The sequence below is a fragment of the Gymnogyps californianus genome, chromosome 1, assembly GCF_018139145.2.
Source record: "Gymnogyps californianus isolate 813 chromosome 1, ASM1813914v2, whole genome shotgun sequence".
Classification (NCBI taxonomy): Eukaryota; Metazoa; Chordata; class Aves; order Accipitriformes; family Cathartidae; genus Gymnogyps; species Gymnogyps californianus.
In genome coordinates, this window is record NC_059471.1 from 110,618,424 (window position 1) to 110,636,451 (window position 18,028).

The 18,028-nt window shown below is 38.1% G+C and overlaps 1 protein-coding gene across 1 annotated transcript in view; it reads left to right on the forward strand.

Annotated features, from left to right (window-relative positions):
* Positions 1-18,028, forward strand: part of LIPI (lipase I) — a 60,090-nt gene that overhangs the window by 19,418 nt on the left and 22,644 nt on the right. The window contains exon 10 of the mRNA XM_050892744.1: positions 77-156. Coding sequence (XP_050748701.1) covers positions 77-156 — 80 coding nt within the window. The remainder of the gene's footprint in view (positions 1-76; positions 157-18,028) is intronic.

Sequence of the window (18,028 nt, forward strand, 5' to 3'; positions counted from 1 at the left end):
TCAAATACTGAAATATTTTTCTATTAATGTTAACTTTTTCTGTTGTGCACATTTTTTTCTTTTTCTACTGTTGTAGGCTGCAGCTGTGCAGATATGATTTTGTACTGATGGAGAACACTGAACTGACCTTCAAACCTATCCCTTGCCCAGAGAGAGGTACACGAAGAGAGAGCTTCTATTAACTTAATTTCTCTTACAGCAGTGACATTTTGATTCTTCCTCAGGATAAAGACTGCAATGAGAAAGGAAATGAGATAAGCTAGATTTATTTTCAAGAGTCTACCTGGTACTATGCGTTACTTGCTTTGAGTGCCTTAGGGTGAAATTAATTGAAAAGTTCAGGTATCTATGTATTTGGGAAATTTGAATAAAGTAAATATATCATGGTGGAGAACATGCAATGGTCTATTCATTATTATTTGTTAGCAGTGAAGCAACTACTGAATTAAATATGAATTATCTGCATAATCCTGGCACATTATTTGTCAAGTCATACATATATTTAATTATTTATTATTTGTAATGGCTTTTACATGGAAACATAATTATCTGTCTACTAAGTGAATTTAGTATACTGTACATGTGATCTACAGATCTAATACACAGCAGTTTTGCTGTGCTGTGTTCATTGGATAACTGAATTCACATTTTCTCATTATATAATGTCTCAGTCTGAGAACCGGAACAACAAGATTTGTGAGGACATATGTAAATTTGCTATTTAAATAGATTATTTTTATGCTTATCGTAAATGAATATTACTGCAACCATTCAGATTTTTTTGTATTAAAGCTATGGACAGTGCAGCGATGTTTCAGATACGAAGTAATTCTAAAGTCTATTCTGAAGAGAATATCTTAAAGATGAAATAAATTCATTTTCATTCTGTTTCTGTTTGGGCCTCTTGGAATTAAAGTTGCTGCTCAGGTTGAGATTGATGACAGCTTTTCACCTATTGGAATGTGAGCATACATTAGCTACATAAAGATTTCCTCCTCCTGTTCAAAAAAAGGTTTTCCAATGCCAGATTGCCTTTCCTGATGGTACTGACTGGAGAACAGATATGTGTGGTTTTCTTCTTTAAGGTTGTTTTATGTACTTAACCCCGGTTTCTTGTGTAAATGCGTCCTATGCACGTTATCCTTTTCCTTTCTTTCCTACGCCCCCGCTGTCCCTGCCCTTGGCAGCAATTGGTTGAACCTATTAACCAATTTCATCTGAATGTCAATGGAGTGGGATGTCCAAAACCTATGAATTGTAAGTTTTATTGGAAGTCAACAGCTGGGTTAGAAGGAAGATGGAAGATAATGTCCTAAGGAAGGGAAAGCAAGTTATAACTTTGCCCTTTTCATTGCAAGAGGCAGCTCCAGCATGCTGGTCAGTATGTGCAAAGCTCTGAACCAGCCATTGCACATGCCTTCACTTGTCTAGACACACCAAAAAAATACAGAACTGAGGACAGACTTGCTCATGGCCTGAATTAAAAAAAACCCTATTTATTCTGTAGAAATGGTAATTACATTACCATAGGTTTTCTCAGGTGGTGTCTTACTCAGCTTTATCATTTTATTGTATACTTCTTTGTTCCTTTCCTCTGAGGGAGTCATTAGGAGATACACAGGAAACAGCATTTTTGTCTGCTTATATGCATGTGTATGGAGGGGTGGGGTTTTTTGTATTTCTCCTCCCCTTTTTTTTTAAACTGCTGTTATTCTGCTTGTTTTCATTCTGCAGGTTTTTGTCCAGCCTTGCTGTCATCAACCCTAGTTTCCCCTTTACAGCTCTCTGAGCCTCCTTTCTTTCATCACATTGCCTCCAAATACCTGTTTCTTATATCACTTTAAAAAAGCATAGAAGCCTGAGAGTAAATTTCAAATGTCTTGAACTAGAATCTTTCAATGGGTGACATAGATGTTCAGGCATAGAAATGTATCAGATGGCCTCTTAAGTTTCCTTCTAATGTTGCTTTCTACAACTTCTCTGAAGTTTTATATTTTTATATGTTTTTAAAATTTTTTAATTTTTTTTTATGTTTTCTATTCTTGCTTTTTTTTTTCATTGATTTTATGTCCTGCTGAGAAGAACTGAAGTATGGAGGTATGAACATGATTTTTGACTATGAACTTTTATTTTGCTTGAGATATTCAATTGCAATTTAATATCTGCAAAAATTAATGAAATTGTATTAGCTCTAAATTGGCAGCATAAAGGGTAGATATACTGCTCTCTCTAGTAATGGAACTGAGTGCTTGTTTATTACCACAGCTATTATTGATGTAGCTGTCAAACGCGTGGTTTTTTCCCCTATTTTGCAGATTGTTTACCTGTATGAGCTTGGTTTTCAACAGCTTACTCTATTTAAAGACGGAGACACATAAAAGTCTACCTTTTCAGCATTTGCTGGGGTTGGCACTTTCAATATGAACTATGTCCTTTGCCATTTACTTGCTCCCCAAATTAGGACAGAACTCTGGTAATGCAGCCCTTGGAAAGGAGAACTTGCACTAATATATGCTTTTAGGCAGTAGCTGTAACTCATATACAATGGACTACTAGCCTCCTGCATCCTTTATCTGTCATGTAAACATACTGGCAAAATGGTGGGTACACAAGCAGTCGTGATATATTGAGTTGTGGGGTAGAGCATAAGACACAAATAAGAAAGCAGAATTGAGGACTGAGGTATCTTCCTAGAATTTTTCTGTTGCAAGTGCATGGAATAAATGTGAGGTAAGGTGCTGTTGAAAAGATACAAGGAGGCATACAGACATGACTAACAGTGTTGCACAGTGGCACGGTATAAAGGTAATGATAATATTTTCACACATTTTAAACGTACCTATAAAAAGGGTAGGACAGGAACAGTGATTTGTTGCCTAGATCTGGGTAAACTTTGGGTAAAAAGGAAGGAGGCAGCGGGGTTGATAAGGAGGTTCCAATAAACAACATGAGACAGGAAGAAACTTTTTTCTTTTCTAATTTGCCATTTTAGTTGGTAATTTCCATTTCGTAAGAGGGACTGTTCCAGGCAGTCCATTTCCAGTGCATAATTGCACTTCTCAAGGGGCTAAGCACTTGGACTGTAGCCTTGTGTCTCCCAGCACCAACAAAAATGTGCTGTAATTGTTCGGAAATGCAGTGCTTTTTATGGCTCACTGCCACATGGTGCTTTGTACTAATTCTGTGAGCTCCCTCAAGCTCAGCAGAGGATGCCGCAGTCAGGCAGAAAATGAAAATCTTCCAGGGAGTTCCCTGTTCTGAAGCAAGTGGTGATGGTAGTTCAGTGGAGCACACTTCTGCATCAGAGCTGAAGAGAGGTTGGACTCATTGCAGTACTGTTTTGCATTCTCTGTCAGAGTACAAAATATCCACTAACATTTTTCATTTTACTACAAAAAGGTGTACATATGTTTTCATTGGGAAAATTCAGAATGAGCTGAAAACCCAAATCAATTGCCATTGAGAAAATCTAAAATGGAGAAATAGGTCATTTCAGACTAGTTTGACTTGGAATGAAGTATTTGCTTTATACAACTACCCCAAATGCTCCGATTTTCTCCTGGTTCAGTATTTGGCAAGAAGCACTGGCCTGCTGGGTGGCCTGGTGACACTGTGGTGCTTTGGTTTTCTCACCTGTGAAAAGGAAAATTGTCCAGTCAAGAAACACTTCCCAATTTGTAATGATAAATTTTGTTAACTTTATTTTAGAAGTTTGCTTGTATCTTGCGTGTTTAACCGTAAGGAACAATCTGTACACATGTGAAGAAAGATATATCCCATGAGTAAATGTAGGCTCTGTAATTAACCAGTATATTGTAGTAACACCAAAGGGATCTCATTAGTATATACTTGTAGTAATGAACTCTAAGTTATTTCTATCAACTGCAACAAGCTTGGGAGATTTAATGCAGTATTTATATTTAGTGTTTAGTCACAGGGAGATGAAATTGTTAAGTGACAGGTTTATAAAACTAATATAGGCTTGTTTTTCCTGTGTTTGTGTTAGACCTGATTAGTATCTGATAAATTCATCTTTTCTTTTAACTATACTGTTTCAAATGACATGACAGCGAGGATATGTCAAGAAACTCATTAAGCGCTAGTAGTCACTGGAGTAAGCAGTAGCTTACTTAGACGAAAGACAATGTATAATACAGGAGATGTTCACTGCATCACTCTCAATTCACAATAGGTTGAAATGGTCTAGATTAAAGATATGTAGAACAAGACCATTTGCTAGTTTAATTTGGGATGGCTTTATCGATTTCAGTGATGCTATATACAGTTAAGGCTGTGGTTTATGATCTCTGCCTTAGATAAGGATTGATTTCACATTGGGATTACTTATTTGTATAAGGTGAAGTGCAGATGTATGTTGGTGGAATTAATGGCTAAGTTTATATGCAGCTAAGTGGAAAGCAATTTAGTAAGGAGATGCTGAAAGGAGGTCAGGTATCTTTTTAGGAAGAAGAAAGCCGTGTAAAAACATCCGCTCTTTGTATGTGAATTTTGTAAATAGAGTTATAGGTTACTTCTAAAGGAGCATTTCAGGGTAATTAATAATCACAGGAGACATTAATGTCTGGATGGCAAGTGATGGACCAATACAGCGCAGCTGATATGAGTGAGGAAGGAAGGATTCAGATATGGGGACCTAAAGAGGTACTAAATCAGGATTTAGGCTAAAAGTCTGGAGTCACCTTCTGCATTTGACAGCTGCCACTGACAGCACTCAGTGGGTACCTCAACTTATTTTTTCACTTTGAAGTTTCCAAGATTTCTTCTGAGCATATCCAGATGTGTGCACCAGTCTTAGTGCTGAACAGTTTGACACTGCCTCCCAAGTGTAAGCGTGCTTACACCTCCCCCTTCAGTCTGATGGGCGTGCCTGGTGCACATCTAATGCTTTGAACTGAACTCCACACAAAAAGTTGAGACAGAATCTGCCTTTTGTTAAAAAAGCATAAGGAAAATGTTATGCTATTGCTCCCCAGCAGACACAGTTTATGGTTAAGAGACCCTGTTTGGAGTACAAGTTAGTCATCCATGGCGTAAGGGAGATTTAGGTCTACATCTATGGATTCCCGAGGGAGCGCTGATGCCCTCATGGTCTAAAGCCATCCTGGGCTGGGCCGCCGCTTTTCCCCCTCCTCTTGAAGGTGTGCCGGTGTGCAGAATGGGAGCAAGATTGACTGGGATAGAGAAAGCACAGGTGAGCTCAGCAAGGGGAGTACTCAATGGGAGAGGGATTCTTGGGTGACAGGCCTTACTTCAGGGGCTGTTAATATATTTTTTACATTAAATGGTCAATGTGTAAAATGGGCTAACTCTTAAAAGTCTGTGTTCGGTTGTTCTCAATTCCAACTGAACTGTCTGTCCTTTCTCACAAGGTGAAGAAGCAGCCTGTATGCCTACTGCCATAGAGCTCTGGATTTACTGCAGCTGCCGAAGAGGCTCTGCACTGTGGCATCAAAATCCAGTTTTAGTTTCAGCCCTTGCATCCTTCTCTGTACTGTAGGAGAGTAGGAGAGAAACAGTGATTAAGAGCTTTATGACCTAAAAAAGTAATGTGGTAGCTTTTAGATAAGCTCAGCTCTTAGGTCCCTGACCTGCTGTGACTTCAGTGCTGCTGGAGACAGTGGTTGTGGCCATCAAGTAGCATGGCCCAGGAGGAGAGGATTGGTAGCCTTAACCATTGATGTGAGACTTGATTACTCACCATATGCTCTAGCTCTAGCAAGTCCTCAGACGAGTGCTGTTCTGGTCCCACTGACTGACTCCCCAGTACTGATCAGAGTGCATTAGGTGTGCTCCTGGAAAGCATCTTTCAATTTAATTTCATTTGAAAGCAACCCACTCTGCATGCTCGGAGACAGCTCTGCAATGCGAACTAGGACGTGGTAAGTCAGGATGGTCCTGATTCAAAGTAAAAGGCTTATGCAGATACTGCCAAAACGCTGTGGATAAAGGTATCCATACAATGGGTGTATCCGAAAAATGGGAAGATGACACCCGTTTAAAAAGTGGAAGTGTGACACCTGTGGCAGTTAATATTTCTACCATGCCTCAGAATACCAGACACCCACTTGCTTCCTGCTTGACTGAGTAATGGAGAGGTGGTGATTTTTATCATGTTTATCAACTGCATGCAGTTTACACATTAATTGCATAATGTATTTAACCTTCTCATATCTATGTTTCTTCTATTGTTCTGAACATGAGTGTAAGGAAAAGGGATAATGGTCCTACTAGTACAATGTACAGAGAAACAAAGGATAAACTATAAATGGAGATGAGAAAAATGTGTTAAGATTGTAGAAGAAATGAAAAACTTGTCAGAAGAGGGCAGCCTTTTCACATAAACTATAAACCAACAACAATACAGAAAACATCTTAAATTATTCCTTTCACTACAGTTAAGCATGCCGGTGTGGGCTTAACCTTGTTAAGGAAACCGCAACATACATGCACAAAACTTGATCACAACAAGAATGCTTCTCTTTTGTGCTACCTTCAAAGGACAGAGGCCTGGCTTTGTAGTAGTAGTTTTTTCCTCTTATGTTCAGACAATGGAGTTTGAAATGATTTTAAGATGAGTCAACAAATGGAAATGCAGTCATCCTTTTTTTTTTTTTTTTGTGGTTAAAGGCAAATGAACTTTGAATACTTTGGGTATTAAGGGCAAAATATACTTGCTTAAATATTGTTACAGAGAGGTAAGCCAATATTTAGATTAAGAACTAACAAAGCACTAGTAAATTAAATGAATGATGCTTTATTAATGTATTCTTAATCATATCAATCTGTCTCAGTATTTATTCAAATACAATATGTAGTCATGAAGACTGTTTCAAATAGTGAAATTTATATCATAAGCAATTGGCAGACTACACTGGTTTTATACAGAACTTGTTGCAGTCAGTAGATTCCAGCTACAGCTAGTCTGTAACTATTCCAGTGAATATATCACTGCAGTGGAAAAAGAGAAACCCTAAAATTTGAATGAACATCATTTGTGAACTGATACAAGAGATTGTGGAGATAGGTTTGTTTTAATTTCTGATTCCTGAGTGGAAGGAGTAGCCTTGTGGCTGTGTCTCTTTGTGAGTAATTTATCCTGGAGTAGGTCAGGGCAACGGAGCAGGAACTCCCAGACTGTCTAGGTAAGGCTTTATGAAGATCACCACTAGTGTAAGTATGCATACTTCATAAAAATTTAACACAAACATGACAGTTACATGCATTATGTATCAGTATCTGTTGGAATTTTTCCACATTAAGACCTTTCCTCAAATCTCAAATTAAAATGTCCAGCATCACAGCAAAGCTTATTACCTCAGCCATTGTTGCCAAGTGACTTCAAGACCAGAGGCATCTCACGGCCAGCAGCTCAGAGCAGGAGCAGAGGGAGGTCTTATCTCATCTACCTGTAGATACTCAATCTACTGTCTGTGGAAAGGGTAAAATGTAAAAGATACAGGCCAAAGAGGAGGACTATAGTCAACTCTGTAGCTATACCTTAAATCCGCAGAGTTCGTTGAACATACAGGGATTTACACCAGTAAAAAGTAACCCAAGTGGTTTTGGACCCCCTGTTCCAAACAGTGTATGCAGAATATATATCTGTTGTGTTCTAAGAATGGGAACCCCACCTGCTAGCTATGCAAGAGAATGCAATTTGAACACATTTTGTCTGTTCAGAAACAGAAAGGAAAGGAAAAGGAAGGCAACTGGAGGATTAGGAGTCTTGACTTTCCAGAGACTTAGTATGCTTGTGTATATTTAAGATGGGAACTTTGCCCATTTTGAAGTACTTCTAACTCAGGTTGTTATTTCCTTTTAGTTGATATGTCAATGAATCACTGCAAGATGTAAGATTACACAGCCACTTCTTTCAAAAATCTTTAGTAAATTAGGTTCTGCAGCATTTTAACAAAACAGTCTGAAATTAGGAGAATTAGGCTACAGTGAATTTTTTTTTTTTAAGAACTGACAAGCAATAGCTCCTGCACATAGTGGTATTAGGATTTTCCTGTGTTCAAGAGGAATCTATTGCACTTACCACAGAAATCATCTCTTAAAATATATTTTTAAGTTGAACAAACTAGGAGTCCAATTGAACTGGCTTGATGTTAAAACTTACTTTCTACCTCAGAATGCTTTCTTTGTCAATTAGGAGGAAAGTTTCATGAATCAAAGTAGATTCTTGTGGCCTTCTGATAGGTGAGAGGGAGTGGCAAGTGATTTCCAAGAATGAATTGAAAAACCCTAGGTAGCCAAAATAAAGAAATGTATGATATCAAAGCAAGGCTAGTTTGGCTTTCTCAGTGTTTCAAACCAAAGTCAGATGTTGGCCAAGCCAATGCGAGGGACCCCAAACCTCTCACTTTTAAAAATATAAATCAGAAATATCTCCAGTGAAGGAAATTATAACCCTAGAATTATGTTGCTGGAAAGGCAGTGGGAATGAAGGAGGTGAAATCAGAAGAATCATCAACCTTATATCTGAATATTTATTGATGTAATTCTGTAACTCCAAGTCTATTTTAATATATGTCAAATGTCAAAAAAGTCCCCAAATTTCCTTAGGGTCTGGAAGTCTATCTTGAGTGGAAATTTGGGTCTAGGCACTTGGCTGAGTGAGGACTCAACTTCAGTTAATGAAGTTTTTAGACCTTGATTCAGTAAAGCACTTAAACTCGAGGTGATTTGAGTGATTAGTTAAGACGAGAATTAAGTAAGCACTTAAACAGGAGCCTACCTAATTGCAGTCTCAAGCAATTAAGTATTTTTTGCTCAAAGATCAAAGATTTTCTTAGTGCTCAAAACTGCCGTAAAATATTTAGTTTGTGTATAGTTTGCATATTATGCCTTTGTTCCAATTAAGAAACAAATACACAGCATAAGGAAGGAGCAAAGGGTGTCTAAAGGCTCTATCAATCTTCTCCCTGCCATCCGTCTACTCCATGCTCATGGGTGCTTTTAATCTGTGGTTTCCACCCTTCAGGCAAGTCTAAGGGGAAGGCAGAGAGTTAATCATAGCGTGGCATACTGCTCAACATGAAGTGCATGCATTGTCATGTATTGGATGCCAAGACACACCCCTATTCCTATAAAATATAGCAAGACATCTTCACTGTGGATGCAGAGCAGATGGGGCTTTAGCTTTTCAGTTCTCGTTCAAAACAATTCTTTCACTTTAAAGCGTTTGATTCCCAGCTGATTTTCCTTAAAGGAACAGAGTGCTGTATGAAAGGTGTCAGGAACTGCACTTATGGTTTGAAGGTGTTGTGGTATATATAATGCATGTTATCGTATTTTAAGATAGCTGAATTTTGGATATTTCCCAATGTTTTGACTAGCAAAACACATGGGATCCTGGTAGGTCCACATTATTGAAGAGACACATATAAATTGGAAATTTTCCAGAAACAGTATGACTCTGCCTGTCTGTTAAGATATGGCTCCTTTGGAGCCTGGTTGAATTGGAGGTAGTAGACTTGTATACTTGTCTATGTATATGCATGCAATAAAAGCTTCAGCCCTCATATAGGTTATTGTTAACTCGTCAATAGGATCCTTAAGCCACTCTTGATTATCAATAGCTGGATCTAATTTTAAAAAGTGGGGTTTTTTTCCTTTCTGATTTTTGCATTCCTTTCTTTCTGAACTAAAAAAGGAGAAAGACTGTTCTGGTCAGCAAAATTGCCAGATTTACTTTGAAATCATATGTCCTCATTGCAGAAGGAATACTTCAAAAAAATTTCTTAAACTAGAACCAGTTTTTAAATAAATATAATAAAAACATAATATAATATATAATGGTATAGTGTAGAGCTCTATCAAGTGAAGGACTTGTGCTGATTTATATTGTTTCTGGTCCATCTGCCCTAACTTCTGCAATCAAAAAGAGTATTTTTTTTTTAATGTCTCCGAATCAAACTTTTTTCCCCGTGCTATTACTATCTTTCTGGTTGTTCTTTGAAGTACCCACATCTATATTTTATTAAATATGATAAACGGAGGAAAGAAAAGGAATTGAATGAAACGAGGCCAAGAGTTTCACCAGCTGTTCATCAGCCCACACAAAAAGGTTGTGGGTTGTTGGGGTTTCTTTTGAGTGGGGAGGCTCGGAGAGGTCAGGCGATACGCAGATAAGCATCTTTATTGAAAAAAGAAAAAACAGAGGCTTTATCCAATATGTGCAAATAGGTGTCAAGACTTGAACAGAAGCAGACCTCAAGTGCTTCCCTGAGGACTAATAGACAACGCAGAGCAATGCTGACAAAGTGCAATCAGTCACTGGGAGAACTGGCAGATCCCTGCTGGTAACCCCTCGGACTTTTGCCTTTCCTGCAAATGTAATTGCTACCCAATCTACCTCAGTATATTTTGACGGGTATCAAAGACCTACTGTTTAAATTTCTCCAGCTAAACTGTGTCACCCTTTTTGGGATACGTTAGGAAGCTTGTAGATTTGAGGACATTGTAACTACCAGAAGAACAGCGGTGACAAGTCTCAATGGAGCCAGAAAATAATGCAAATCTTCAACCTGATCAGCAGTGTAAAGTGAGAGAAATAAAGAAAAATGTAGGAAGTCTTTCAGAAGGAGAGACAGTCAAAATAATGACAAAAACAAGCTCTGGAATGTGCCTAGGGAAAAGGAGGGAGATTTCTGGGTGCAGCGTTATCTGGGAAAAGAACTTTGAATTGCTAAGAAGGGACCTGTCCACGGGGGGAACTTTGTTCATAGACGTAGTTGCATCCCGTGCCGAGCCAGATGGGGTTTGTTCTAGTTCAAATGAGTGGGTTTTAAAGTCAGAGCTGGATCCTGAACTGTCTGTCAGCTGAAGAAGTGCTGCCTCCAACAAGCGCTGCTCTCCGCCCTGGTACACTCTTTACTGGGAGCCATGCCACCCAAACTTGGCTCAGTGGGCAGCTCCTCCTTCCCCTGCCCACTCAAGCACAGAACAAGAAGTTCCCATCCCTGGAACTGCCTGTGAATCTGGCAGCTCACCCATTCCTGCACCTCCCTCCAGCAGTGATTTTTCCTCCCAACAAAAACAACCCACAGGACCACAAATGTTAGTTTACTGCTTGGTTCTTAAAGGTGATGGTTAGTAACAGAATAAGGTTTGTGCTTAAAAAATAGAAGTGTCCATCTCACAAAAACAATCCCAATGAACAATAACACTATTGACATTCTTCAAAGCGCAAAGGCTGAAAAGAGAAAAAATGAAGCATTGCAATATCTACTCCTGAGTGGCTTTCAGGTCACAACTGAAGGACTGGAGCAGTGTGATAGCTAGTGCCAATACTCCTCACTCCATGCCTTCTCTGCATATTATGCAGAAAGCTCCAAGTTTGTTAGGTTGCAAAGTACTGTACTTTTTTTTGTATACTAGGTCTTGAAGTATTCAGCAGAGTCAGTAGAAAGATTCCTGCTGATTGCAATGGGCTTGGATCAGCCCCCCCCAAAAAAAGAAAAAGAAGAAAAGAAGAGATTATATCAACATCAAATCTAAAGCCAATGAAGGGGAAAAAAAAAAATCTATAAACACTTACCTACATCAGGTACAATGTTAATGAAACTTTGAAAATGCAATCCATTTTAAAAAATAAATATAAGTAGAGCTCTTTCGGTAGTTTTATCCCATTATCTACAGGGCCATAAACATTGCATTTGGTTTCTGTCTCATGCAAGACTTTGAAGAAGAGATAGTGCTTTGCGGCATACAAATCACTAGAAAAAAGATCCAAGATTGAATAACATAAGCTTGAAATGATTCTTTAGATGGAGATGCAGCTTTTGCCTACAGCGTTAATATATTACAGTTTGGCATCTCTAAAATACAGCTGTGAGGAATGCTGTGAACCTGCTAATTAATAAGTCTCTTTTCCTCAGACATTTCATTAACCTAAACTTTTTAGTTTTCTGTAGATTGAATGCATGCATGCCTGTTTTTAACCTTTGTACAATGGCTCCTAATGTTATAATTAATTTATTCCCACTAGCAAGAGGAGAATATTGGGTTATAGAAGTAATTCAGAATGAGTCATGCCTAATTTATACTGATCAATATTGTTGAGTATAATATTTTATTTTCTCTGATGACTTTTCATGTTATAGTAATAATGTATTGTCAAAAATACAGAACTCTAACATTTAATTTATCAGTTAGCTTTAAACAATACACAGGCAAATATTTAGAAGGGTCCAGAGGAGACATGAACATAAAGAGTTAAAAATACCTTGCTTGCCCAGGTAAGATCTCCAATTACCCAGACTATGTCCAGTATCTTCTAACAGCACCCTATGTGGATGCCTTTTTTTTATTTATGTAGCACAAAAACTGAGTCAGGGGTTTTCTGCATAGGGGTCACTTCTGAATCCTTCTGTTGCACATCTGCCTGGAAGGTGAGAATAATCAGCTGAGAATATTATCCAAGAGGTGGAAAAAGTCACGTCATGTGCATGGTGGGGATGGAGTAACGACTACGCCCGGTTCCTTTTGACCCTGACGCTCCATCACTGCTAAAGGCCAGCTTCACTCCTCACTTTCCCCACCTATTTGATCAGAAGAGGAGTGTGTTTGACAATTCACACTGAGGACTGTTGCACTCCGTGGGGGATTGAAAGGGAGCAAGGGGGAAATTTTCCCTTCTTACAAGACTGGGCTGGTCAAGTTTCTTTGTTTTGTTCTGCTTTGATTTTTCTCCAACTGTATCACAAGGGTTTGGTTATCGGATGAACCAGGCTGGAAACAGCCTGGCAGGAAGAGGGTGAAGGGCATCAAAATACCTATTTTCTGTGAGGCCACAGGGTAACAAGTAACAGTCATCGGCTCTCCTTTCATTTTCAGCCAAGGAGGGACTGAAGGACCGCCACCATGTCAGTGGGCTGATGAGCACCCTCCCAAATAGGTTGCGGCAATCATGGGAGGAACGATTTACTGCTGAGAAATGATCGCAGATTTAATGAAGCTGCAGCCTAATTAAACTATATCCCTTGCATCTTGTCCTTCTTCCCTTTTACCTTATTTTCTTCCTTCTTGGTGTTATTGCTGATGCCATCACTTTGCAGAGCTCCAGGAGGGGAATGTGCTAGTTCGTTGGCTACCTGCATTCACAGGCACCCAAAGGTGATATGTCAGCTTGCAACGCTGATGCTAGATGAAACGGAAGAAGTACTGTTCTGTAAATAACTCACCTGTGAAAAGCCATCAGTTAATTCACACATTTTTTGTTAATGGTTAAGGTTTTGTTTCCTGTGACAGATGCAGTACTAAATACAACTAGCTGGGTACTTCTTCAGCACAGATACCAGTTGATGTGAATTTTTCTACTGATTTAATTCCTTGTGAAATTAGATTTAAGTCCTCATGAGAATGAGGCCTTTAGTTAACAGGCAAAGGAGACAAGAACACTCTATGTTTGGGGAAATAAAAGACACTTCTATAGCAGTAATTGTTTTAGGTATGGTAATTAGGAACTTAATATGTTAGTAAAAAAGAATGTGAAGGAGGTGGATTGATAGTGGTTAGAAAAAGGGTGCAGTAACTGTTACTGATGCAGGCTGTTGCTCTCCATGTTTTGCATACCTATGATCAGGTGACACACAGAAAGAAGACTTTCAGTAAATCTCCATAGGCAAAATAAACCCTTTTTTTTCTTGTTAATGTAGCAGGATAATTCTAAAGTATTTGGGTTCAATCTTGGTAGTGAGCAGACCTAAACTTCTTATTTTAAACAATTGATTGTAGGTGCTCTTACTCTATTTTATTTTTCTTTTTTCTGTAGTGTCTTTTGTGAAGCAATTTTTCATGTAGTACCTATATATTAATTTCATCACAGTTGGAGAATTTTATAACAAGAATGTTGTTGTTATGGCATCCTTTTCCCCCCTCTGCCCAGTTTGGTAATAAATAGTTTTTCAGGTATTCAGTTATGCACAGACTGTTTTGAATTCATGGTATTTTTCAGTGTGCAGATGGCTTTGGTTTTCCTGCTTTAGTATTCATTTTGTTATTCCCCTTGTGATTGTTCTGGCTTAATTGGTGTTTATTATATAGCACTCTCCTAATTATATGCTTGAATATTGCAAAGTTTAGGGGTTTGAATGTCTATTATGTGCCTATTCTGCAGCTCTTCATAAATTTTTTTCAATATGCTTTGACACTGCAGTCATTCCAGAGAATATCATTAAAACTATCCTTAATGTCTTTTAACTTGTTAAGGGTGGCACTTCAAGTTTGTTTTCTTTGTCATTCTTATTCCATATTTTCTTGCCTAGCGTTTTGGCAAAGTGAAATGAGAATTGCAGAATGGCAAGAAGAGTAAGCAAGCCACTAATTATCTACTTTGTATGCTTATCTTGTGAAGTATTCCATCCTGAGTGTTTTGAAGATTTATGGATGCGTGCTTATTCAGAAGCATGTAGGGTTACAAAATTTTTTCTCAAGAAATGGTCTTGTGTCTGCATTGATCTGCTCAATTCAGGTCTTGTCTCACCTATTTTTTTTGAGTAATTGCAAATGAAAGAAGCCGAAACTCGTGTCTCAGTGATGCTCAAACTATGGTCTCGCTACATGGCTGAATTGAATCGGGAAACAGACTAGCTTGAAAATAATAGCAACAAAAGCAGAAAAGAGCTTTTGCAGACCCAGCTTAATTCCCAGATATAGTTCGTGGCATACCCTCAAAAACACTCATTCTAGCTCAGTTGAGCCCCTGGCTGCTGTGGCTCCAGTTACCTGTCCCAAAGCTAGATATTTTCAAGGTCATGGTACCGTAGCTGTTGAATGCCCTGTAAGCCTCCTGGCAGCTGGGAAATCCCTGCCGTGGTTGCAGCAGTTTGCAATCTTACCAACTGAGTCAGGCTTTCTGCAGATCAGTTTCTTCAGCACTTAAGCTTTCTGGTCCGACGGCTTCTCTTAAATTGAGAAGCTGATCTGAAACGTCCCGTCTCCACTTCTTTTTTTCCCCTTCCCTCATAGTGATTTATTGCTTTCTAATTTCTGCCAGCACACTGTTAAAAGGGTGAACTGATCAATGAAAAAATCTGTGCGGTAAAAATAAGCTAAAAGACGTCTCTGAAACATTTTTAACCTAGCAAATCACAGAAATATGTCTCATTGCACTGACTTCCAACCAGTTGTATGGCATAACTTGAGGAAGATTAAATGAAGCAGGAGTATGAGAATGGTCTGGTTTTATTGCAAGAAAGAAACATGTTTTAAAGCACATCTTTAGTCCATATTGTAGGTTTTCTTTGAAATCATTACAGCTAGATGGTAAATAGTAGGAGTTTCATGAATCAATACAAAGATGCCTGGGTATGTGCCTGTTTCAGTGTTTTCATTACAGCAGACACAGGAGGCATATTTCCAAAGAATATAATAAATCTTCTTGTTTTCAGAGGTGTCTATCCTGAATACTTTCGCAATTTTTTTTCCCCATCTGAAGATAACATTCAATTGTTCATGTTGGTTTTGGAAAGAGAATATGAGTAACAGAATATTTCAGTTATTATGACATGTCAGTAGGAGTTATTGCTACTCGGATGTCATGTAATAATAGGTAAAGAACATAAAAAGAACATAAACCCAGAAAGAAAACAAAATAAGACTTTAATTTCGGTCTACCATGACATTTTAACATTTTCTGGAGCAAATTAGAAAATTTACTCACAGCAAATTCCAATTAAAAAAAATCTATAGGAATGTTTATAGAAGCCAATATAATTATACATAAATATTTGTTTAAACACTTTCAGCAAGAAAACTGTCATAATATAGCTACGTGTATAAGTAAGCAAGAGCATTCAGCAATGATCTCAGAATTTTCCAGTTCAATATACTTCATTGTGCAGGAATCTATGATCAGTTGGGTTATCTATTAAAGTAATCTGGTAATCTATATAAGATATGGTCTCATGACATTTTTCCAAACCCTGGGCATTGCAGCTAGTAGAGGTGCAAGTAGATCTACTTCTCCCTGAATTTCAGTCTTTCCAGTTGGATTCCTTACTAGGTGCTTTACTCATTAAATAAATAGCCTCCATTCCCATGTCCATGCTTTCCATATATGAAAGTTTTCAGTATCAAAGTACTCTACCCTTCTGCAAATTTCTATTAAAACAAGCAGAAATTTTGTCTGATTGCAAAGTGCTGGGAAGGGCCTTATCTGAATGCCACATAACAGCTCTTATCTTTCAGGCTTCCCAGATTGAATTGCTCTGCAAGAGTTTTCTTTTTTAAGTTAAAAATGAGGACATAATTTTCATTTTTCAATTATCTGTAATACATTGAAGGAGTTTTAATTTCTGAAAGAGGAAGAAAGCAGAAAACATTTTTTTTTCAAGTAGGCATTCCTTTTATCTTATTAGAGCCATAGAGAGTGTTAAAACAAAAGGATCAGAAAATATGAAACAAATTCCAAGAGACTGATCATTATAATCAGTTTTTTTTTAAGTTGAAGTGCTAAAATTATCAATGCAAGCAATGACTAGCTCTGATTACATCCACTCGTATTAAGAATTCATAAGCAGTATAGGTTTATGAACAGTTTAACTAAAGAAGTTCACATCAGAAGTAATGTGGTTGATTCATTAAATTTATAAGCTTTTGTTTTATATAGTAGAAAGACAGACTTTTAAAAAATAAAATATTTTAACCTACAGACAAGGAGAATAGATGATAAAGAATGCAGTAGAGCTGGAGAAGAGTTCAGAATTTGGGAGTGTAGGAAAAATATGATCTGTGCAGATACACTATAAATATGCATGTATATGTATTTGTGAAGAATACCATTCAATAGAAAATGCTGAAGGAAAAGGCAGTGGAAAAGTCAGCAATGTTTCATTTGCGTAATCTTCTTGTATTATTTTTCTCTATAGAGGAAAAAATTCTCTTGTATTCTAGAATGAAGTAGTATGTGTTTGGAAGGAGGAAGGAATTCAGGCTCATTTACAGAAGGCCAGAAAAAAAAAATGCAGCATTTTGGGAACATGTTCTGATTCTCCCTACTGCTGGTGCCAAGTTTCCTTTGATACTGATGGCTTAAGACAGTAGGGCCATGGAAACCATAAGTAACTAAAGGTTTGTAGTGTTTTCTTCAGGCTGCTCCCCAGGACAGTTTTGTGGCAAATCCTGCAGAACAAATCTCTGTTGACTGTTCCTTCCTCGTGGTGACACCTGTCAGCAGCCAAAAAATGATGTGATTTAGAGGTGCTGAGACACCTGTTGTTGCAAGAGCTGTTGTATTATGGGATCAGGGTGACCGCAGGGAAAAGAGGCAAGGACACTCAAGGTGTTCACTAGCGAGCATATACTATATATGTGTATAGCCAAATGTAATAAGCTGTAAGCTGTTTGCCTCCTTTTGTGAATTAATGTACCTGCTCACTGATTTGACTGAGTCAAGTCCCTGGCCAGGTGTTGTCCATTCAAGGGGAAAGGTGCTGTATTTTCTGTCTCCCTTGCAAAGGGGCTATTGTGGTTTATAGCATTAGTGCCAGGGTGCCTACATGCTGTCTCCCATTATCTTCATATAGTGTGTTATGCATTACTATAGAAGCTACGTGTATTTGATAAGAGCACGAAATCATCCTGGATTCAGGTCCTTGTCCTACTTTCATATCAAGTGTAACTTTATTTCATCAAGCTAATAATATACCTAGAAATATCAGGTGTATAAATAATATAACTATATATCAGCAAAAGAGTCTGCAGAGGTACAGTTACCAAAACCCCCAAAATTTATGTTGCATATGGGTGAGTGATAGGCTTCTATTTGTCAGCCCACATTATAGGCCTCTGTTAACCTATGTAGGCCTAGAGCAAGACTTTGGTAGTCATTTATCTGGTTTCAGCAGCAGTTATACCTGGGGTATCACCCTGTTTGCCAGCACTGGGAAAAGATTTTCAGCCTCCTAGTCCTGTATCCCTGTGTCCAACAGTTGCTCTAGCTAGCTGAGTGAGAGGACTAGATCAAAGCCATGTTCAAGAAGTACCCTATTGCTCTATA